The sequence below is a fragment of the Garra rufa genome, chromosome 7 (genome assembly GCF_049309525.1).
Source record: "Garra rufa chromosome 7, GarRuf1.0, whole genome shotgun sequence".
Lineage (NCBI taxonomy): Eukaryota > Metazoa > Chordata > Actinopteri > Cypriniformes > Cyprinidae > Garra > Garra rufa.
In genome coordinates this window covers 18,908,872-18,932,684 of record NC_133367.1, presented here as the reverse complement: position 1 = coordinate 18,932,684, position 23,813 = coordinate 18,908,872, and the positions used below count along the sequence as shown (strand labels likewise).

Below are 23,813 nucleotides of genomic sequence, written 5' to 3'. Positions count from 1 at the left end.
TACTTTCACTTTCTTTTAGTTTAGTTTTCACTCTGTGACACACGGGGAAAACGATTTTTGGGATTTGTAAACACAACAAAGATTGCTATAGTAAGTTTCACAAGAAAATACGTTTTCAGTCTTTGTACTTTCTACAAGCAAAGATTGTTTCTACACATTTTTGTTTAGTGTTTTATACTTTCAGCATTATTCTAATATTATTTAGTACTGAACTGTACTGATAGACAACATAAAAATATGCTAAAAGACTAAAAACTAAAATATAACTTTTATTTGAATCATTTTAGTTAGTTAATGTTCTTTAGTTTGAGTTTATGTCATTTTCTTACTGAGTTTTCATATTTCATACAACAGCGCAATACTCACAGAAAGAAAAATGTATTGGTTTTTAAATGTTCAAATATCAGGAAATGGTTTTTGAAAAACAATGAGTGTCAGAAAATTTCCACAGTATCACGTCATGTCATGAGTCCCACTGACTATCTATACCAGCTTTTAAGCACAACATGGATGTCAAGGTAGTAAAAAGGGATACATTTTTGATAAAGTGACCTTTGTTAAGCATTAGGAAACCACTGTCTTTGCAGCTCCTTTTCAGATTTTATTATATTGTTTCAACATTATACAAGATGCAGCCTATTTGATTTAACGGCTATACATTTTGTAAATGTTTAACATGGGTTTTTTTAATACGTTTTTATGTGTAAGATGTCTTTTTTATAAAAAAAAAAAAAGAGAGAGAAAAGGGGAGCTAAAAGGGGCTTACAGAGTCAAACTCAAAGAGTGTTTGGTGAACTTGAATGTAAATGGGCCCCCCGACTGGTGAAATAAAAAAGAAACAATCATTAGTGTTTGTATTGTATCTTCATTATTTCAATATATAAATGTGTTTGACTATACAGTACTGGACTATTTTAGTGACTAAAACAAAACTGAATACTATTCATTTTCACTTCATTGCAATTGAGATATTTTTTTTAATTAGATCAAGTAATGCTGAGTGAGTCAGCTTGGTTATGGTTCTCAAACCCCCCAAAAGCTTGTTCTCCATCATTACATCCTCATGGATGAGACATAGAAATAGTGATAAGAATGTGAAAAGGTCGGAAGTCAACTGCACATTAATGCCAGAATGTAAAATTACTTTATGCATTTAAATTGTTTCATTTTTGTTTGTACTTTACAAATTAATGAGAAAAAGAAATGAGCGCATATTTTCTAATATAAATTATTCAATACAGCGGCTAAATTAACAAAGAATAAAGCACCAACAGGCATTGAATTTTCCCAACAGCACAGCATTAATGACTATAATTATGATTATACTATGACTGAACTATTTTACTACCAAGATAGATACATTTATAGATACAATTGTAACCATGCAGCAATGCGCTACAATATCACATCAGATACACTGTAGATCTCCTGAGGAAAAATTCCATGCATTCTCTATTATAGGAGAGGAAGAGTTGTATAAACTTGTTAAATCATCTAAACAAACAACATGTACAGTATGTTAGACCCTATTCCATCTAAGCTACTAAAAGAGGTGCTTCCAGATGTCATAGATCCTCTTCTGAATATAGTTAATTTGTCGATGTCATTAGGGTATATGTCCTTAAAACTTTCAAACTGGCTGTTATTAAGCCTCTCATTAAAAAACACACAACTTGATCCCAGCGAATTAAACAATTACAGACCAATCTCAAATCTCCCTTTTCTGTCAAAGATACTAGAAAAGGTAGTATCCTCACAATTGTGTTCCTTCTTAGAGAAAAATGGCACCTGTGAGGATTTCCAGTCAGGTTTTAGACCGTATCATAGCACTGAGACGGCTCTTATTAAAGTTACAAATGACCTTCTCCTGTCATCCGATCGTGGATGCATCTCTCTGTTAGTACTACTGGATCTTAGTGCTGCGTTTGATACTATTGACCACAATATTCTTTTAAAAAGACTTGAAAATTATGTTGGCATTAGTGGTACTGCACTGGCTTGGTTCGAATCGTACTTATCTGACCAGTATCAGTTTGCAGCAGTGAATGACGAGGTATGATATCAATCACAAGTGCAGTATGGAGTACCTCAAGGCTCAGTACTAGGACCATTACTTTTTATGCTTTATATGTTACCCTTGGGAGATATCATCAGGAAACATGGTGTTAGCTTTCACTGTTATGCTGATGATACGCAGCTCTATATTTCTTCGTGGCCCGGCGAAACATACCAATTTAAAAAACTAACAGAATGCATAGCTGATATAAAAGATTGGATGGCGAGAAATTTTCTACTGCTACTGAACAATCTACCTAACACTGTTCGGGAGGCATACACACTCAGTTTAAATCTAGATTAAAGACCCAGCTTCTGATAACACCTGATGTACTCGTTGCATCAGAAGAAGAATGGCATCTACGCTAATATGCTAATATTAGTATTTTTCTTTCTTATTCCGAGGTCACCGTACCCACCAGATCATGTATCCAGATCAAACGGTCACTGCAGTCCCCCGGATCCAGTCCAAACCAAGAGCAGATGGTGGATCAACACCTACAGCCGAATGTCGGCAGATACCATGTGAACTAGATGAACCCCAGAGACAGATCATCAGTAAAGAACTCCTAAACGGCCGTTGGCGAAAGGCCATGGGAACTAGATGAGTCCTCTGCAATTTGACTTTGATGCAACATGGAACTTTTGCATTATTGACACACTATTGTCCTATTTTAATATTTTAATATTGTAAGGTTGCTTTGACTCAACTTGAATTGTAAAAAGCGCTGTATAAATAATCTTGACTTGACTTGATAAATGCACTGTGCTCACATTTCCTTGTGCATTAACTTACAAATAAAAGATTGTGTTCCCCTCAGTAGAAATCACGTTCCTCATTCCCCTCAGTAAAAGAAATCGCAGTCTGGGAGGGTTTCCCCTTAGCAGAAATCGCCATTCCCCTCAGTAAAAGAAATCGCATTCCGCTTTCCCCTCTGTAGTAATCGTGTTCCATGTTCCCCTCGGTAAAAGAAATCCAAGTCTGGGAGGGTTCCCCCTTGGCAGAAATCACATTCCCCTCAGTAAAAGAAATCGCATTCCGCTTTCCCCTCTGTAGTAATCGTGTTCCATGTTCCCCTCGGTAAAAGAAATCCAAGTCTGGGAGGGTTCCCCCTTGGCAGAAATCACATTCCCCTCTGTAGTAATCGTGTTCCATGTTCCCCTCGGTAAAAGAAATCCAAGTTTGGGAGGGTTCCCCCTTTGCAGAAATCACATTCCCCTCAGTAAAAGAAATCGCATTCCGCTTTCCCCTCTGTAGTAATCGTGTTCCATGTTCCCCTCGGTAAAAGAAATCCAAGTCTGGGAGGGTTCCCCCTTGGCAGAAATCACATTCCCCTCTGTAGTAATCGTGTTCCATGTTCCCCTCGGTAAAAGAAATCCAAGTTTGGGAGGGTTCCCCCTTGGCAGAAATCACATTCCCCTCAGTAAAAGAAATCGCATTCCGCTTTCCCCTCTGTAGTAATCGTGTTCCATGTTCCCCTCGGTAAAAGAAATCGCAGTCTGGGAGGGTTTCCCCTTAGCAGAAATCGCATTCCCCTCAGTAAAAGAAATCGCATTCCGCTTTCCCCTCTGTAGTAATCGTGTTCCATGTTCCCCTCGGTAAAAGAAATCCAAGTCTGGGAGGGTTCCCCCTTGGCAGAAATCACATTCCCCTCAGTAAAAGAAATTGCATTCCGCTTTTCTCTTGGTAGAAATCCCGGTAGAAAACACATTCTGCGGTCCCCTCAGTGAAAAGAAATCAAGTCTGCTTTCCCCTCGGTAAAATAAATTGTGTATCGCTTTCCCCCTCGGTAAAAATCTCTGTAAAAATCATGCTCTGCTTTCTCCTTCAAAATCAAGGAGCTCTTTCCACCTTCAATACCATGACTGAGGGGCCCTTAAGCAAGGCACCGAACCCCCAATTGCTCCCTGGGCGCTGGAACAATGGCTGCCAACTGGTCCGGTGTTTTCAAAGTGTGTGTTTGTTCACTTCTCACTGCTGTGTGTGTGCACTTTGATGGGTTAAATCCAGAGCACCAATTTCGAGTATGGGTCACCATACGTCACGGCTTTCACTTTTTCACTTTCAACAGGTTCCGAGTTTCCCTCTGTAAAAGAAATCGTGTTCCGCTTTCTCCTTGGTAGAAATCACGGTATAAATCGTAATCTGTGTTCCTTCTGCTACTTCAAGTAATATCTAGCTGACCCATCTTCAAGTGTGTGTGCTCCCTCTCTGGCAAGCAAGACAGCAACAAGGAGCCAATTAAAATGTAAATGGAAGCAGACAGCCCAAGTCTGTGAAAGCTGAAAAATTCCTTAACTTCTTTTTTATCGTTAGAAAGCTATTTTCTTTTTTTACTCTCACCTTCTGTATTGTAAATTGACTGAGGTTGACATTCACCGGCATATCTCTTGCACAAATTTTGCTTGTTCCTTGTGAGATATTCATTGGTTCACCTTCGTGGAGGGGCTTAACAGTGCTTAACACAGACAACACCTCGCATAAGCCCCATACAACCCGCTTATAAAGCAGGAAAGAGCCACAAACAAATAACAACTGAAGTCAGCTGCAGTAAAGGCCTGGCAAAGCAACACAAAAGAGAAAACCCAGTCTTTGGTGATGTCCATGAGTTCCAGAATTAAGTCATTGCCTGCAAAGTATTCTCAATAAAAAATTTAAAATGAACATTTTATTAATGATTATATTTATTTGTCACATTACATTTGAGCTGAAAACGGGAGGACCGTGTATAAAATGGTTTTAATTTCCGAAGCATTTTATGTTATTTTTTGTTCAACCCCTTGAATTAAAGCTTAAAATCTGCACTTCAATTTCATCTTGATTGTTTTATTGTAATTCTCTTCTGGTGGCACGCAGAGCCAAAAATATGAAAATTGTGCCCGCATCCAAATATATATGGACCTGACTGTGTATAAATTTTACATATGTTACATAAAATTTTTGTTTTTAAAAAAAATTGTGATATATTTTAGCCTACATATTTAACAAGTTTGACTTCAACAGTTGTTGTTGTTTTTTTCGTTTCTTCTTAGTGTTGCATGTGGTTAATGACGGAAAAAGGTGTGACAAGCAAAAGGTGTCTTTGGTTAGACACACATGAGACGATTTGGTAGTGTAGGCATCAAGAGAAGGTAGTGAGCGACAATGAGAAAGAGCTGTACGATGGCATCCACCTTACAGGTTCTTCTGCTCCTTTCTGCAGGTTTATTCATGGTAAAAGCCGGTAAGTTGGGCAACCTGTTACAAAAATCTAAAGATACATTTTAAACTTGTTTTTGGGCAGTTTACCAATGGCTAAAAGTAATTTATTCAGCACTTGAGATTTATTGTCTTTTATGAAATGGGTCGCATTTCTACTGTTCTTTTAGGTTTTGGTGAGGACTGTGAGAGCTACAATACCATCAATGGGGATTACAGGCCTGGGTTTAAATGCTTGCTTCAGTACTGCTGTGGAAACTGCGATAATAGATATTGCTGCTCCACTGAATCTTTGAGGTTATCGGAGGAAGTTCTTACATTATGTGCTATGTAAGGACTTTTATGTAATTTCTTTCTTAATACAAATGTACCTTAGACCTTTTTATACACATGTAATGATTATTTTTTACTTCCATAAGACGACAACATCCGAAGAGTGTGACTGTTTTAGTCTTCCAAAATGACATATTTTCATAACTGGGTTAATGCTTTAATTTCCCTTCACATCCATAACTGTGGCCTACTGATTGTTCTGTAAACTGATGCACTGCACAATTCAGTGATTTCTACATTGTAAATAAAAATCTGTAAAATTTATGGTAAAAACAGGCTGCTGTGATTACCAGAATTTTACTGGAAAAAAATTCAGTAGCAACATTTTAGGTTTTACGGATTTAACTTAGGCCTAAATTACATTTAAATTCCGGAATTTGTACTTTTGTAATACACTGATAACCACCAAAAACAGTACATTTTCAATTCAGTTTTTTTTTTTTTTACCATATATAGGGTAACTTACCATTAACCAATTAATAGCTTTTTACTGTAACATTTTTAAAAGTCTTTTATTGTTAAAATCACAGTCATTTTTAACAGTGCATTTAAATGTTTTTTTTCTTAATCTAATTGTTGAAACCCTATCTGTTTCCTGTGTTGTGTTAGCTGAGGTTTTGTTTTTCACTTTTCTTGCACCACCTACCATTTCCTAAAGAGCTACTTTGTGGTATTTTTCTCTGAAATGCAGTTTGCAAAATGCATCCCCCAGATTGGTGCGTGTTAAGGCTGGAACACACCAAACCGACTTCAAAGAACTAGTGGCAACAAAATCCGACGCTATTGTTTCACGTCTGCAGCGTCTAGACCAAAAAGCTATGCTTGAACACACTGCACAGACTATAGCCAAGTGCAAACTAACACATGCATTCTGCACCTGCATTAGACAATTAGCTGTCTATGTCAGCAGCTATCAATAATATATATTCGTCATTCAAAAGGAGAAACCGAAACAAAAACATACAAAATGTAAATGCTTACAATTTTGAGTACCAGTTAAATTAATAACTTTATTTTAAGCAGCTCATGTTGTTATGAAAATATTCTTATATTGAAATGCTTAGGTAAGAAAGACCACGTAACATTAGAACAGTCTTCTGTTTGTGCCGCTTTCATTTACTTACTCGTTTTCATCACTTTTGCTTAAATTCTCAGGTAATCATCACAGAGCACAGTGGCTAAAGTTGAACAATTTTGAACTTTTACCGTTCACACTTGCGCAGCGGTAGCCATTGAAATGAATAGGTTTCATAGCGTATCGAAGTCAACTCCCTGTGTGAAAGCCGCGTTACTTATTACGCCGCGTTCCAGGCAACCCCTTACTTGTGTTTTTACAACCTTCTGAAATTGAAAGTGCACCCGAACGGCAGTCAAACCCGTAACTTCCCACTCGTGAACTCGTACTAGATCGATGTAGGCCTACTCCCAGTTACGAGTTCTGACGTGACATAGCCCGCGAAACCACTATGTCAGCACCTATGGGCGCGCTGTTTATGCAAGCGGTACACAGTGAAAAAATAGACTTTAGGACAATATAACGTTGCAAACAAATAATAATGTAATAATAATACATGCACTCAGGCATTTTGGGGTGACTTGCCTGGAACGGCACAAAGTCGTGAGTCGTGATTTGAAGTCATGATTTAAAAGCTAAAAAACCTGCCTGGAACGCAGCATTACAGTACTATTAGAGAAACTTGGATCACATGTGCCTTAATAACCAATCACATTACAGCCTGGACGTCACTGAATTTCAAGTCAGAGTTGTGCGACACTCAATCGCAACAACATCCATTTACATGGTAAAACATCAAAATTTTGTCATTCCACCACGGACACGCCCTACAAAAACTCAAGATCTTTACAATTTAACATTGCAAAGGACTTTAGAGTAGACTGACCAAATATAATATTGGTTCGTTAGAGCATAAAACATGCCACTTCCTGTTGCCAGCAGGTGGCGCTATGACTATAATTAAATATGGGCATGGGCATGTGTTCAGGCCAGGATTCTTGTCTTGTGAATTTTTGTCCAGAATGGATATTGCATGTCTGAATTATAGAGCAACCTTCTAGTTTCATGGCAAAACACTGAAGTTTGTCAAGTCACGACAGACACGCCCTTCAACGAAAACACTACGAGAATAAAGTCTAAATATTACAAGAAAAAAGTTAAAATACAATGAGAATAAAGTTAAAATATTTATAGAAAAAAGTCTAAATATTATGAGAATAAAGTCAAAATATTTAGAGAAAGAAGTCTAAATATTACGAGAATAAAGTCAAAATACTATGAGAATAAAGTCGTAAAGTTTTGGAGAACAAAATCGAAATTACAAGAATAAAGTCAAAATACTACGAGAATAAAGTCAAAATATTTCGAGAACAGACTGGGTGCCTAAAAGTATAATTGAATAAGTCTGAATGAAAACTACTAGTAAAGTAAGATCTGAGGGTTCGAACATTCCAACATGCAGAGTGAATCGCTCACATGATTGGACAGTAAGCGAGGCAACATTTCGGTATTTTTATTCTCGGTATGATGCAACTTCTACATTTTTGAGGGGGTTATGGTGGCCTAGGCAGGACAGGGCATGACAGGGGGAAAATGTAACAAATATTTTATACAAACAAATGTTTTCCATTTTTTTAGTGGCATAGTTTGCAATTAGGGCCCTGATTTTAATCACGAAAATGATAGATAAATAAATACATTTGAATAAATGAAGTGGTAATTAATAACATTGTAATACAAGATTTTAGATATACTAGAAGATGCTAAAGAGTGTTTCTAATGCTTGTTGCTTCATGTTTTTAACTGTCTAACAGCAGAAACAGTAATCCAGTTTACATCATCTTGGTAATTCTGGGGGTTGTGTTCAACATTGTTTTGTTCGCCATCTGCTGCTGCTGCCCCTGCTGCTGTATCTATAAAATGTGCAGAAGACGCAGACGTAAGTATTTCAGTTTACAAAAAAAAAAGAAAAAAAAAAAAAAGAATATGTACTCACTCTCAGGCCATCTAAAATGTAGATTAGTTTGTTTCTTCATGGGAACATATTTGATGAAATTTAGTATTGCATCATCTACTTGCCAATGGATCCTCTGCAGTGAATGGGTGCCGTCAGAGTCCAAACAGATGATAAAAACAACACTAATTCTAAAGAAAACCACACTACCAGTCGTTTAGTGGCCAAAACAGTTCAAAACAACTATGTTGGTGGATTTTGATGTGAGAGGACAACAGGAGATGGGCTTTTTAACTGGAGTTAGTTATTATGGATTAATTTGTCTAGAAGCAATGGTTTAAAGTAAAAAAAAAAAAAAAAACAAAAAAAAAAAAACACGAACATGCAGCTTTTGCTTGACAAGCTATTAATTGATGGACTGGTTTGGTGTGGATTACTGATGTTTTTACTAGCTGTTTGGACTCATTCTGACGGCACCCATTCACTGCAGACAGAGGATGCTGCATTTCTCCAAATCTGTTCTGATGAAGAAACAAATTCATCTTCATCCCGATGGTGAACAAATGTTCAGCACATTTTCATTTCGGTTCCATTAATGGGGATTATACGTAATTTAGGAGGGTAGCAAAATTGAATTGTAAATTGATTTCTGTCTTGTTTTTTTCCCCACAGCTGTGGCAGGAACGCAAGTAACTGCAGTCACAAATATGCAATGCGTTCAGCAGCAGTCTTCAATGCAGGCAGGCCAGTACCCACAATACCAACCAGTGCCGCCTCAAGCGGGTTACGGTGGTCAGCCAATGCAGATGGGACCATATCAAGGACAGCCATATGCACCCGGACCCCCACCATCATATCAAGTGGCCCGTAAGAACACCTACAGTAGTACTCCACCATGAAACCATGAAGTAGTTTTTCTGTGTAAGTAACTCGTTTTTTGTTTTTTTTGTTTCCAGCGAGTCCTGGATATCCCACTAATCAGGGTGCATATGACGAAGGCCAGGCCATGTACCCCATGAAGCCGCCCACCCAGCCGGGTGTCGCTAATGTGTCTTCAGAGACACCGGGTCAGCCGGTCTACAACCCTGCCTATGTGCAGCCACCAAACACCGGTTACTAAACAGCAGCCGTCTGTCAAATCAGTCATTGCTGGATTCTCGTGGAGGCATTTTCGCGAGGCAGTAAGAATGTGCCTAATTCGATTATACAAGACTACTGGATGTGTTGTAGTCAGGGTTTTTTACCATTTAGACTATTTTTTATTACTTTCACTTTCTTTCAGTTTAGTTTTCGCTCTGTGACACACTGGTAAAATGCTTTTTAGAATTGCAAATAAAACAAAAATTACTACTGTACGTTTTAGAAGAAAATACCATTTTAGTCTTTCTACTAAGCGTTGAGTGAAATTGCAGTTTTAGTTGTTATTAGTGTCTTTTTATAACTTTCAGTATTATAGTAGTATTGTTATTTTAGTACTAAACTGTACTGATACGTATGGACGCCCATTTCCGCCACTAAATAAAAAAAGGGTAATTGTGACTTCTCACAATTTTGACTTTTTTCTTGCAATTGCAAGTTTACATCTCACAATTTGACTTCTCAGAAATTTGAGATATAAACTCACAATTGTGAGTTATAAAGTCAAAAAAACTCATCAAACATATCCCCTCAAAATTAGTACTTTATAACTTATAACAAGCATATTTGTTTATATCTTACAATTCTGAGAAAAAAGTCAGAGTTGCGAGATACATACTTACATTTCTGACCTTATTTGTCACAATTGTGGGTTTATATCATGCAATTCTGAGAAACTCCGAATTGTGACTACATCTCCCAATTCTGACTTTAAGTTTTAATGAGAAAAAAGTGAGAATTGCGAGAAAAAAGTCTGAATTGCGAAATACAAACTCATTTTGTGAGATAAAAACTTCAGAGAAAAAAGTCAGAATTGCAAGAGAAAAGACTGAATAGTGAGATACAAACTCACATTTTGTGAGATAAAAACAAGAGAAAAGAGTCAGAATTCTGAGAAAAAAATTAAAAATTGCAAAAGAAAAGTCAGAATTTTGAGATACAAACTTACATTTGTGAAATAAAAACTCACAACTATGACTTTATTTCTCGCAATTGTGAGTTTATATAATGCAATTTTGACTTTATAACTCGTAGTTGCAAGTTTTATCTCACTATTCTGAGAAAAAAATAAAAATTGCGAGAAACAAGTCCGAATTTTGAGATGCAAACTTACATTTGCGAGATAAATACTCACAATTCTGACTTTATTTGTTGCAATTGTGAGTTTATATCATGCAATTCTAAAAAAAAGTGAAATTTGTGAGAAAGTCAAAATTGCGAGATAAAAACTCTCAATTCTGACTATTGCTTGCAATTGTGAGTTTATATCATGAAATTTTGATAAAAAAGTCAGAATTTTGAGATACAAACTTACATTTGTGAGTTTAAAACTAAATTCTGACTTTATTTCTCGCAAATGTGAGTTTATATCAAGTATTGCTGAGAAAAAAGTCAGAATTACGAGAAAAATGTCAGAATTGCAAGATACAAACTTACATTTGCAAGATAAAAACTCTCAATTCTGACTATTTCTTGCAATTGTGAGTTTATATCATGAAATTGTGATAAAGTCAGAACTGTGAGAAAAAGTCAGAATTTGAGATACAAACTTACATTTGTGAGATAAAAACTCTCAATTCTGACTTTATTTTTCACAATTGTGAGTTTATATCATGCAGTTCTGAGAGAAGTCAGAATTGCGAGAAAAAACTGAATTGCAAGATACAAACTTACATTTGCACGACAAAAACTCAATTCTGACGTTATTTCTCACAACTTAGTTTATATCATGCAATTCTGACTGAGAAAAAAAACGTCAAAATTGTGAGAAAAGAAGTCAGAATTACAAGATACAAACTTACATTTGCAAGATAAAAACTCATAATGACCGGGCTTCCATAGATACTCAAAACTAAACTTAAGTGCAGTGTGTACATTTTAGCAGTGAAGTTTAATGTTCTTTAGTTTCAGTTTATGTCATTTGAGTTTTTATATTTTCATTAACAGCTTAATACTCAAAGAAATATAAATGTATTGGTTTTTACATTTTAAATGTTAGTTATGGTGATTGTATTCATAGAAAGTGTCCACAACTTTTCCATTTTGAGTTTTTTCCTTTGAGGGCAACCGCATCTAATTTGTCACAAATTTTCCACAATTTTGTTGTGAGTCCCACTGACTTTATCTACCAGCAAGTTTAAACGCACATGCTCGCTTTTTTTTTTTAAAGCAACCTTTGTTAAAGCATTATGAAACCGCTGTCATTAGCACTTCCTTTTCAGATTGTATCTTGCTGTTGACATGTCATTGTTTTTTAAGATGAAGCCTATGTTTTTTACATTTTTATGGGTGTAAGATGCCTTTTTACAGTCTTTAAAAAGAGAGAGAGAGAGAAAGAAGGGGAACTAAAAAACATCAAAGATGTCAAACTCAAGAAAGTTGTCCAAACCTGCTAAAGAGTTTGGACTGTCTTTTATGCAACGTTTGGTACTTGAATGTATATGGGGCCCCCTACTGGTGAAATAATAAAAAAAATAAATAAATAAATAAAAATAACAATCTTTAGTGTTTGTATTGTTACTGAACATCTAATTGTAATAGAGTACTTTATATTTTTTATTCTTTTTGTTTATGCATTTGTACAGAGAGGTTCTTTTGATTGTTTTAAATATGATGCTAAATATATGCTTTGAATATGACAGCATATCGACTTCCATTGGTATAACCACAAATACCATGGTTAAACCTTCCCAGCCAGCAATGACATAAGGTGCCCAGATGAGGGCTTCATGGGTGGCAAATGTGGGCCCCATTATGGGCTTGCACCCGGGATCCACATTGGGGCCAGCCGTGGAAGCCCAGATGTACTAAAAGTGGGACCTGTAAGGGTACTTAATTGGGCAATTCATGTCAGACCAATTTGGGCCCCACTGCCCAAAGTGGTTTAAAGTGGCTTTGTACCCGGGATCCACATGGGGGCCAGCGTGGATGCCCAGATGGGTTTTAAGTGGGATCTGTAAGGGTCTTATGTGGGTCTTAACCGGGCAATACATGTCAGACCCATTTGGGCCCCACCAGTCATAAGGGGTTTAAAGTGGGCTTGCACCCGGGATCCACTTCGGGGCCAGCTGTGATTGCCCAGATGGGCTTTTAGGGGGACCTGTAAAGGGTCTTAACTGGGTAATTCATGTCAGACCCATTTGGGCCCCACCTGCCTAAAGGGGTTTAAAGTGGGCTTGCTCCAGGATTCAACCGTGAATGCCCATATGGGCTTAAAGTGAGCTCTGTAAGGATCTTATGTTGGTCCTAACTGGCCAACCATGTCAATGTAACGATTGTTGTCTTCCGCGTTGTTTCACACGACTGTCACCTATTACAATGGACGACGCACACCACGACTCTGGTTCTCAGTTCTTTTATTCAGTGCAGTACTGATTGTGTTTGAGAAATACATCAACATGTATTAATACAGCGGATGAAAACATTGCAGACATAACTGAAATAAAGAACATAAAATGAATAACTCACTCTCATTAAGGGTAAACTCACTGTGTTATCCATATTGCTATTCGATGCTACACTAGCTGCAGCAAATGTCAGTTTTACTATGAGACATGAAACACGACAATAATTAATTCAACAAAGTTTTTTTACAGAGTTGTAAACGTTATACGTTTGTTAATATAATCACACATATCTCTTTTACATTGGAAAAACTCATATTAAACACACTTATATCATATTTAAGACACAGTGAACTGGAGAGAGGAGAAACGCGCTTACCCACAGCAGCGTTTTAACCATTTTCTGCTGAACTACGGTAGGCGCACATGGACAAAATATCGATAACGTCTGCAATGCATTAACCGCTAGAGGGCACCAAAACACCATTTAATTTAGTTCACCCTTACAATTTCCTGTAATTCAACATAACGAATATTACTATTATTAACGTTCTTTTTAACTCCGTTACACCAAGTTTAAGGAAACAATCTAAGAAAAATTAAAAAACGAAGAATGAATATAAGTACAAGATAATGAAGTATATTAAATTGAACAACATAAATTATCTTTAAAAACAATGTCACAACATACAGTACAGGTAAACTAAAAAATATATTTAAAAAAAACTCCAAAAAAAATACAATACAAAATGCACTCATGATATATATGACACTGAACAACAAACATAATCTTTTACAATTTAAATTTTACAACATACCGGTAAAAACCCATGCCCACTTGGCCCATAAATATGCCATTCAAGACCCATATATGTGTTCCCAGTTCAAACCCATGCCCACTTGGCCCATAAATATGCCATTCAAGACCCATATGTGACCCTGGACCACAAAACCAGTCATAAGGTTAAATTTTACAAAACTGAGATATATACATCATATGAAAGCTCAATAAATAAGCTTTCTATTGATGTATGGTTTGTTAGGATAGGACAATATTTGGCCGAGATACAACTATTTGAAAATCTGAAATCTAAGGGTGCAAAAAATAAAAATACTGAGAAAATCACATTTAAAGTTGTCCAAATTAAGTTCTTAGCAATGCATATTACTAATCAAAAATTACATTTTGATAGGTTTACAGTAGGAATTTTACAAAAAATCTTCATGGAACATGATCTTTACTTAATTTCCTAATGATTTTTGACATAAAAGAAAAATCAATAATTTTGACCCATACAATGTATTTTTGGCTATTGCTACAAATATACCCCAGCGACTTAAGACTGGTTTTGTGGCCCAGGGTCACATATGTGTTCCCAGTTCAAACCCATGCCCACTTGGCCCATAAATATGCCATGCAGGACCCATATATGTGTTCCCAGTTCAAACCCATGCCCACTTGGCCCATAAATATGCCATTCAAGACCCATATATGTGTTCCCAGTTCAAACCCATGCCCACTTGGCCCATAAATATGCCATGCAGGACCCATATATGTGTTCCCAGTTCAAACCCATGCCCACTTGGCCCATAAATATGCCATTCAAGACCCATATATGTGTTCCCAGTTCAAACCCATGCCCACTTGGCCCATAAATATGCCATGCAGGACCCATATATGTGTTCCCAGTTCAAACCCATGCCCACTTGGCCCATAAATATGCCATTCAAGACCCATATATGTGTTCCCAGTTCAAACCCATGCCCACTTGGCCCATAAATATGCCATGCAGGACCCATATATGTGTTCCCAGTTCAAACCCATGCCCACTTGGCCCATAAATATGCCATTCAAGACCCATATATGTGTTCCCAGTTCAAACCCATGCCCACTTGGCCCATAAATATGCCATGCAGGACCCATATATGTGTTCCCAGTTCAAACCCATGCCCACTTGGCCCATAAATATGCCATTCAAGACCCATATATGTGTTCCCAGTTCAAACCCATGCCCACTTGGCCCATAAATATGCCATTCAAGACCCATATACGTGTTCCCAGATCAAACCCATACCCACTTGGCCCATAAAAATTCTATGCAGGACCCATATATGTGCTCCCAGTTCAAACCCATGCCCACTTGGCCCATAAATATGCCATTCAAGACCCATATATGTGTTTCCAGATCAAACCCATACCCACTTGGCCCATAAAAATTCTATGCAGGACCCATATGTGCATTCCCAGTTCAAACCCATGCCCACTTGGCCCATAAATAAGCCATGCAGGACCCATGTGTGTTCCCAGTTAAAACCCATGCCCACTTGGCCCATAAATAAGCCATGCAGGACCCATATATGTGTTCCCAGTTCAAACCCATACCCACTTGGCCCATAAATAAGCCATGCAGGACCCATGTGTGTTCCCAGTTCAAACCCATGCCCACTTGGCCCATAAATAAGCCATGCAGGACCCATGTGTGTTCCCAGTTCAAACCCATGCCCACTTGGCCCATAAATATGTCATTCAAGACCCATATATGTGTTCCCAGATCAAACCCATACCCACTTGGCCCATAAAAATTCTATGCAGGACCCATATGTGCATTCCCAGTTCAAACCCATGCCCACTTGGCCCATAAATAAGCCATGCAGGACCCATGTGTGTTCCCAGTTAAAACCCATGCCCACTTGGCCCATAAATAAGCCATGCAGGACCCATATATGTGTTCCCAGTTCAAACCCATGCCCACTTGGCCCATAAATATGCCATTCAAGACCCATATATGTGTTCCCAGTTCAAACCCATGCCCACTTGGCCCATAAATATGCCATTCAAGACCCATATACGTGTTCCCAGATCAAACCCATACCCACTTGGCCCATAAAAATTCTATGCAGGACCCATATATGTGCTCCCAGTTCAAACCCATGCCCACTTGGCCCATAAATATGCCATTCAAGACCCATATATGTGTTTCCAGATCAAACCCATACCCACTTGGCCCATAAAAATTCTATGCAGGACCCATATGTGCATTCCCAGTTCAAACCCATGCCCACTTGGCCCATAAATAAGCCATGCAGGACCCATGTGTGTTCCCAGTTAAAACCCATGCCCACTTGGCCCATAAATAAGCCATGCAGGACCCATATATGTGTTCCCAGTTCAAACCCATACCCACTTGGCCCATAAATAAGCCATGCAGGACCCATGTGTGTTCCCAGTTCAAACCCATGCCCACTTGGCCCATAAATAAGCCATGCAGGACCCATGTGTGTTCCCAGTTCAAACCCATGCCCACTTGGCCCATAAATATGTCATTCAAGACCCATATATGTGTTCCCAGATCAAACCCATACCCACTTGGCCCATAAAAATTCTATGCAGGACCCATATGTGCATTCCCAGTTCAAACCCATGCCCACTTCGCCCATAAATAAGCCATGCAGGACCCATGTGTGTTCCCAGTTAAAACCCATGCCCACTTGGCCCATAAATAAGCCATGCAGGACCCATATATGTGTTCCCAGTTCAAACCCATACCCACTTGGCCCATAAATAAGCCATGCAGGACCCATGTGTGTTCCCAGTTCAAACCCATGGCCACTTGGCCCATAAATAAGCCATGCAGGACCCATGTGTGTTCCCAGTTCAAACCCATGCCCACTTGGCCCATAAATAAGCCATGCAGGACCCATGTGTGTTCCCAGTTCAAACCCATGCCCACTTGGCCCATAAATAAGCCATGCAGGACCCATATATGTGTTCCCAGTTCAAACCCATGCCCACTTGGCCCATAAATATGCCATTCAAGACCCATATATGTGTTCCCAGTTCAAACCCATGCCCACTTGGCCCATAAATATGCCATTCAAGACCCATATATGTGTTCCCAGTTCAAACCCATGCCCACTTGGCCCATAAATATGCCATTCAAGACCCATATATGTGTTCCCAGTTAAAACCCATGCCCACTTGGCCGATAAAAATTCTATGAAGGACCCATATATACATTCCCACCACAACGACAGGCATCTGAGAACAGCTTGATATGAGAAGAGGCAAATTATTTTACTTAATTAAAAGAAAACTACTGGGTGGATCTTTGTCATTCTAGGGTGGTTGTGTACACACACTCCCAACACACATTTCAGTTCAAACAGCTTGTAAAAGTGCATGTGGCACCCGATAACTTAAATGATGATTTAAAAATGTATATTAAATTCAAATTTTGACCCAATGATTTAAAAGTTTAAAAGACTGGATGACCAAAAATTTTCTACTATTAAATTCAGATAAGAAGGTATTACTTATTGGACCAAAAAACAGTACACAGAATTTCTTTAATTGCAATTTGCAACTAGACAGATGTTATTTCCTCTACAGTCAAAAATATGGGTGTTATATTAGACAGCAACCTCTCTTTTGAAAATCATATTTCTCATGTTACAAAAACAGCATTCTTCCATCTTAGAAACATTTCCAAGGTACGAAACATGTTACCTGTTTCTGATGCAGTCTTGTGCGGCTTGAAGTATCGCCGCGTACACCGATCTGTGTCCCCAAGAACCATTAGAAAGCTTGCAGAGCTGTCTGCGCTCTTTAGCTCTGACTTTAAACACTGATCTTTCTGCGCAACGCCACTTCAAAGTCGAACACACCTAAAAATCAAAATGACAACCTCGCGGTCGTGGGGCCCACCCCTTAAGTTAGGGCCCTAGGCGACCGCCAGTATTGTCTGTTGGATGGGCCGGCACTGCCTTGTATTGTGATCTCAAATTTAAAAATATATTTTAATATATGCATTTGAGAAGTGTTCTGAAATGTGATGCATATATATACATGCGGGCAGCTTTAATTGCCTTTTTGGTCATTTCATTACTTAACTGACAACAGAACTATGCTTGTAGTTTCTTGTGTGCTTTATTTATGATGAAGTGACATGCGTCGCCTCATATTTGTGTAAAGTTGTGTGCCATGAACACAGAGCACCTGCACTGTTCGCGATCGCAATATCACGCACTGGGGGGGAGGGGGATCGCGATGGGCGGTTAGAGCTCGCACGGGCCTTAAATCTAAGCCCTAGCCCGGCCCTGGCCCGAGAGCACAGGCTGTAGCCCTTTTTTTCCGCCCATCCGCTTATACTGTTAGAGTACAATATATATTTTATTCTTTCTATTTATGCATTTGAAAATTTTACAATTCTGTTGTAAACAAAGATGGGGTTCTTTTGATTGTTTTGAATATGATGCTAAATATATGCTTTGAATATGACAGCATATCGACTTCCATTCGTATAACCACAAATACCAGGGTTAAACCATGGTTCGCATAACAAAACAATGGTTAATTTGTGGTTACCATTGCTTTTGGTTTTTATTTTTCGAAAAACCATGGTTAATTTTCGTAAGGGAAGGTAGTCCATAGTTCAAAACACTAGACATAGACATAATCCTTCTTGCGTTTACTTTTTGTTAGGTTTACTGTGAGGAAAATTAGTCTGTGTTGGAGTTGTGAAGAATTTTACGTCGATCTAAAGCGTCTTTACGGTTTACGACTTACATTGAAACATTTCTAAATATTATGTTGTAGTTTTTTCACTACTTAACTAAAGTAACAAACTTTTTAAAGCAAATTTTTAATTGTATGTAAATCGATACCTTTTCAAAAGTCCTTTGTCCACCTTTTGCTTTCCGTAAGAGTGGACGCGGGCATTTTGTACATTTTATAGGTCTGGCTTCCGGTCTCATCCAAGTCTAGCTATTTTTAGTTATACATAACAGCTTGTTTTGTTGCTTAATATTGCAATGCGTCACAATATTGCGTTACTCCCTAAAAAGTAGCTAATGGAGTTACTTAATTTAAAAAGTAATGCATTACAATATTGCGTTACTCCCTAAACAGTAGTTAATGGAGTTACTTAATTTTATAAGTAATGTGTTACAATATTGTGTTACTGCCTAAAAAGTAACTAATTGAGTTACTTAATTGTAAATGTAATGCACTGCAATATTGCAGTGTCTTGCACTGACCTTTTGTGTCTTGCCCTCCTTGTGCAAGGTGTCAATGGCCATCTTTTGGACAACTGTCAAATCAGCAGTCTTCTCCATGATTGTGTAGCCTACAGAACTAGACTGAGAGACCATTTAAAGGCCTTTGCAGCTGTTTTGAGTTAATTATTAGCCGATTAGAGTGTGGCACCAGCTGTCTTCAATACTCAACCTTTTCACAATATTCTAATTTTCTGAGATACTGAATTAGGGTTTTCATTAGTTGTCAATTATAATCAACAAAAGTTTCACTTAATTGCAATTGAGATTTTTTTTTAATTAGATCAAGTAATACTGAGTGAATGTGACTATTTTTATAGGGGCTCACTATTACGCAGTCAGCTTGGTTATGGTTCTCAAAACCCCTAAAAGCTTGTTCTCCATCAGCACACAAATGCTAGAATGTAAAATTAGTTATCTCATGCATTTAAATAACTTTATTTTTGTTTGTACTTTACAAATTAATGAGAAAAAAAATTAGCATGTATATTTTTAAATATAAATGTACTGTGCTCACATTTACTTGTGCATTAACTTACGAATAAAAAAAAAATCAGCTGCGCCTTGTATTGTGATCTCGAATTGTGATCTCGAATTGTAAAATATATTTTATTATATGCATTTGAGAAATGTTCTTTAATGTGGTGCATATATATATGCACGCACAGTGTGCAGCTTTAATCGCCTTTTTGGTAATTTCATTACTTAACTGACAACAGAACTATTCTTGTAGTTTCTTGTGTGCTTTATTTATGATGAAGCGACATGCATCACCTCATATTTGTTTAAAGATCTAAGAGTGTGCGCCATGAACACAGAGAAATTGCTGACAGGACATAAAAGTTTGTTTTACTGACCTACAGCCTAACACCATCTCATCAGACCACAGTTCACTGTTTTTCTACTGAAGCTCCTGTACCTTTTCCGCACATGTTGGACTTGCGCATGGTGCTGAAGTATGCGTTTCAAAATATCCCGTTTTATGTGGTCTTAAAGACATACGGCAGTTCCGCGTCTTAATACATGTACTTCTTAAGAAAAAAAGTTTTGAGTGGGGTGGCCAAGCTTTGGTCAGTGGTGGCCATGGCCGCCCCCTGGCTCCGCCACTGCCTGTGTCTTCAGTAGATCATCTACACTTGATGAGCATTGGCTCTGCTTAAAAGGATAATTCACCCTTAATGAGAATTCTGTCATCATTTACTCAAATGAAGACATTTTGAAGAATGATGGTAACCAGACAGTGGACGATAACTTTGACTTCCACAGTATAGTTTTGTCCTCTTGGTAAAAGAAATTGCAGTCTGGGAGGGTTCCCCCTTGACAGAAATCGTGTTCCCCTCAGTAAAAGAAATCCAAGTCTGGGAGAGTTCCCCCTTGAAAGAAATCGTGTTCCTCTTGGTAAAAGAAATTGCAGACTGGGAGGGTACCCCCTTGACAGAAATCGCGTTTCTCTTGGTAAAAGAAATTGCAGTATGGGAGGGTACCCCCTTGACAGAAATCGCGTTTCTCTTGGTAAAAGAAATTGCAGACTGGGAGGGTTCCCCCTTGACAGAAATCGCGTTTCTCTTGGTAAAAGAAATTGCAGTATGGGAGGGTTCCCCCTTGACAGAAATCGCGTTTCTCTCAGTAAAAGAAATTGCAGACTGGGAGGGTTCCCCCTTGACAGAAATCGCGTTCCTCTTGGTAAAAGAAATTGCAGACTGGGAGGGTTCCCCCTTGACAGAAATCATGTTCCTCTTGGTAAAAGAAATTGCAGTCTGGGAGGGTTCCCCCTTGACAGAAATCATGTTCCTCTTGGTAAAAGAAATTGCAGTCTGGGAGGGTTCCCCCTTGACAGAAATCATGTTCCTCTTGGTAAAAGAAATTGCAGTCTGGGAGGGTTCCCCCTTGACAGAAATCATGTTCCTCTTGGTAAAAGAAATTGCAGTCTGGGAGGGTTCCCCCTTGACAGAAATCATGTTCCTCTTGGTAAAAGAAATTGCAGTCTGGGAGGGTTCCCCCTTGACAGAAATCATGTTCCTCTTGGTAAAAGAAATTGCAGTCTGGGAGGGTTCCCCCTTGACAGAAATCGCGTTCCTCTTGGTAAAAGAAATTGCAGTCTGGGAGGGTTCCCCCTTGACAGAAATCGCGTTCCTCTTGGTAAAAGAAATTGCAGTCTGGGAGGGTTCCCCCTTGACAGAAATCGCGTTCCTCTTGGTAAAAGAAATTGCAGTCTGGGAGGGTTCCCCTTGACAGAAATCGCGTTCCTCTTGGTAAAAGAAATTGCAGTCTGGGAGGGTTCCCCCTTAACAGAAATCATGTTCCCCTCAGTAAAAGAAATCCAAGTCTGGGAGGGTTCCCCCTTGACAGAAATCGCGTTCCTCTTGGTAAAAGAAATTGCAGTCTGGGAGGGTTCCCCCTTGACAGAAATCGCGTTCCTCTTGGTAAAAGAAATTGCAGTCTGGGAGGGTTCCCCTTGACAGAAATCGCGTTCCTCTTGGTAAAAGAAATTGCAGTCTGGGAGGGTTCCCCTTGACAGAAATCGCGTTCCTCTTGGTAAAAGAAATTGCAGTCTGGGAGGGTTCCCCCTTAACAGAAATCATGTTCCCCTCAGTAAAAGAAATCCAAGTCTGGGAGGGTTCCCCCTTGACAGAAATTGTGTTCCCCTCAGTAAAAGAAATCCAAGTCTGGGAGGGTTCCCCCTTAACAGAAATCGTGTTCCTCAAAAAAAGAAACGTCCCTTTTTCAGGACTGTGTATTTCAACAATAATGTTGTAAAAATCCAAATAACTTTACAGATCTTCATTGTAAAGGGTTTAAACAATGTTTTCCATGCAGGTTCAATTAACCATAATCAATTAATTAACATGCACCTGTGGAATGGTCGTTAAGACCTTAACAGCTTACAGAAAGTAGGCATTTAAGGTCACAGTTCTAAAAATGCAGGACACTAAAGAGACTTGTCTACCGACTGTGAAAAACACCCAAAGAAAGATGCCCAGGGTCCCTGCTCATCTGCGTGAACGTGCATTAGGCATGCTGCAGGGAGGCATGAGGACTGCTGATGTGGCTAGGGCAATAAATTGCCATGTCCGCACTGTGAGACGCCTAAGACAGCGCTACAGGGAGCCATTGAGCAAGTCTGGGACCTGTTGGTTCGCAGGGTGAGGGCTAGGGCCATTCCCCCCAGAAATGTCCAGGAACTTGCAAGTGCCTTGGTGGAAGAGTGGGGTAACATCTCACAGCAAGAACTGAAAAATCTGGTCCAGTCCATGAGGAGGAGATGCACTGCAGTACTTCAAGCAGCTGGTGGCCACACCAGATACTGACTGGTACTTTTGATTTTGAGCCTCCCTTCATTCAGGGACACATTAGCCGCTTTTCCACTGTCGGGCCAGTGCGAGCCAGTGCTAAGAGCGTGCCGGGCGGGGCTAATGGCCTCGAGTCGCAAGCACCAAGGCCAAAAGTAAGCTGCGTTTCCACTATCGAGCCAGTAGCCTCGCTGCGCAAACCTAAAGCCCGCCCGTTACACACCTCTTTGGATCAAACGTCACGAAAGCCCTCCCCTTTCAGCGGGAAGATTGAAAATATGTCAGGTAGGCCACCGTAGTGTGATCATCGAACGAATAAAACGGAGAGAACCGAAGCGGCTGTTTTCTTGTGTTCTTGGTGAAAGATGAGGCAGCGAAACCAAGATGTGTAGACGGAGGCTCGGCGGCGTTTACGCCGAAGACTTTGTTAGCTGCAAGGCGAAAATGAACAATACAGCGACGTGGAAGCCGGATACAGCGAATGCAGAAACGCCGATGATGACGATGCTGAACGCTCACCTTGTAATATTGGTGACGTCTGTTCTGATGCGAGAAGTGCTCTACAACAGTTGTTTATACAGCAGCAATATTTGTAATACATTACATTAATAAATCACTTGAAAAGAAGCTTTGTTTTGTATGACCTACACACAAATCTTTTGTCTAACTTGGTATTACATCAAACAAAATGTTGCATAGCCTACTATCTGCAGAAAATAACTACACAGTCGTATTTCTAGTATAATCTTTTATGCCTTTATTTAGGTAAAGGTACAGTAAATGTTAACATGTTATCAAGGTGTGTTGGTCAGTTTTTTTTTTTTTTTGGACGATGTAAATCAACTTATATATCAGATCTCATTTTTATAGGATCTTATTTGCATTTGTCCAAGTTTAAATAAGAATAGATACTCATCAGACATGCATTTAAATAATGTTTTCACTTGTCTCGAACTTGCAATGTGGTGCGCTGGATATTTAGCTTTGCGAGTTCAGCAACGATGTATTTTATCACGTCTTCGTTTCTGCAGACGCCGTCAAACTGGCGTTGTACATTGTCCTCGGCCCAAATGCTTAGAAGAGCCCTGGTATCTTCCACAGACCAGTACTGACTATTTTTCATTTAAAGTTTTTGAGTTCTTTGCACGATGTATGCGAAATGCGCATCTTACCGCAGAGACACTTTTACCTGACTGCACGCTTATCTGAACCTTGCATAAACTCAACCTTTCACTTTGACCACGCCTCAAGCCCCAGCTGGCCCGCTTTGGCCCAAGGTTTTCGTCGGGCCGAAAAACCCGGGCCATTGGCCCTGAGGAAGCACCGACGAGGCACGATCAGGCCCCGGAAGTGACAGTGGAAACGCGACTGGCCCTGGCACGCACTAGCACGCCCGCTTTTGGCCCGACAGTGGAAACGCGGCTACTGTCTT

At 39.1% G+C, this 23,813-nt stretch overlaps 1 protein-coding gene across 1 annotated transcript; it reads left to right on the top strand.

The window, feature by feature from the left end:
• Nucleotides 1–5,176: 5,176 nt before the first annotated feature.
• Nucleotides 5,177–12,144, top strand: LOC141339047 (protein shisa-4-like). The gene is made up of 5 exons (XM_073844673.1): nt 5,177–5,279; nt 5,425–5,584; nt 8,417–8,541; nt 9,229–9,423; nt 9,513–12,144. Exons 1-5 carry the CDS (start codon nt 5,201–5,203, stop codon nt 9,674–9,676), a joined length of 723 nt encoding a protein of 240 aa, XP_073700774.1. The 5' UTR covers nt 5,177–5,200; the 3' UTR covers nt 9,677–12,144.
• The last annotated feature ends 11,669 nt before the right edge of the window (nt 12,145–23,813 follow it).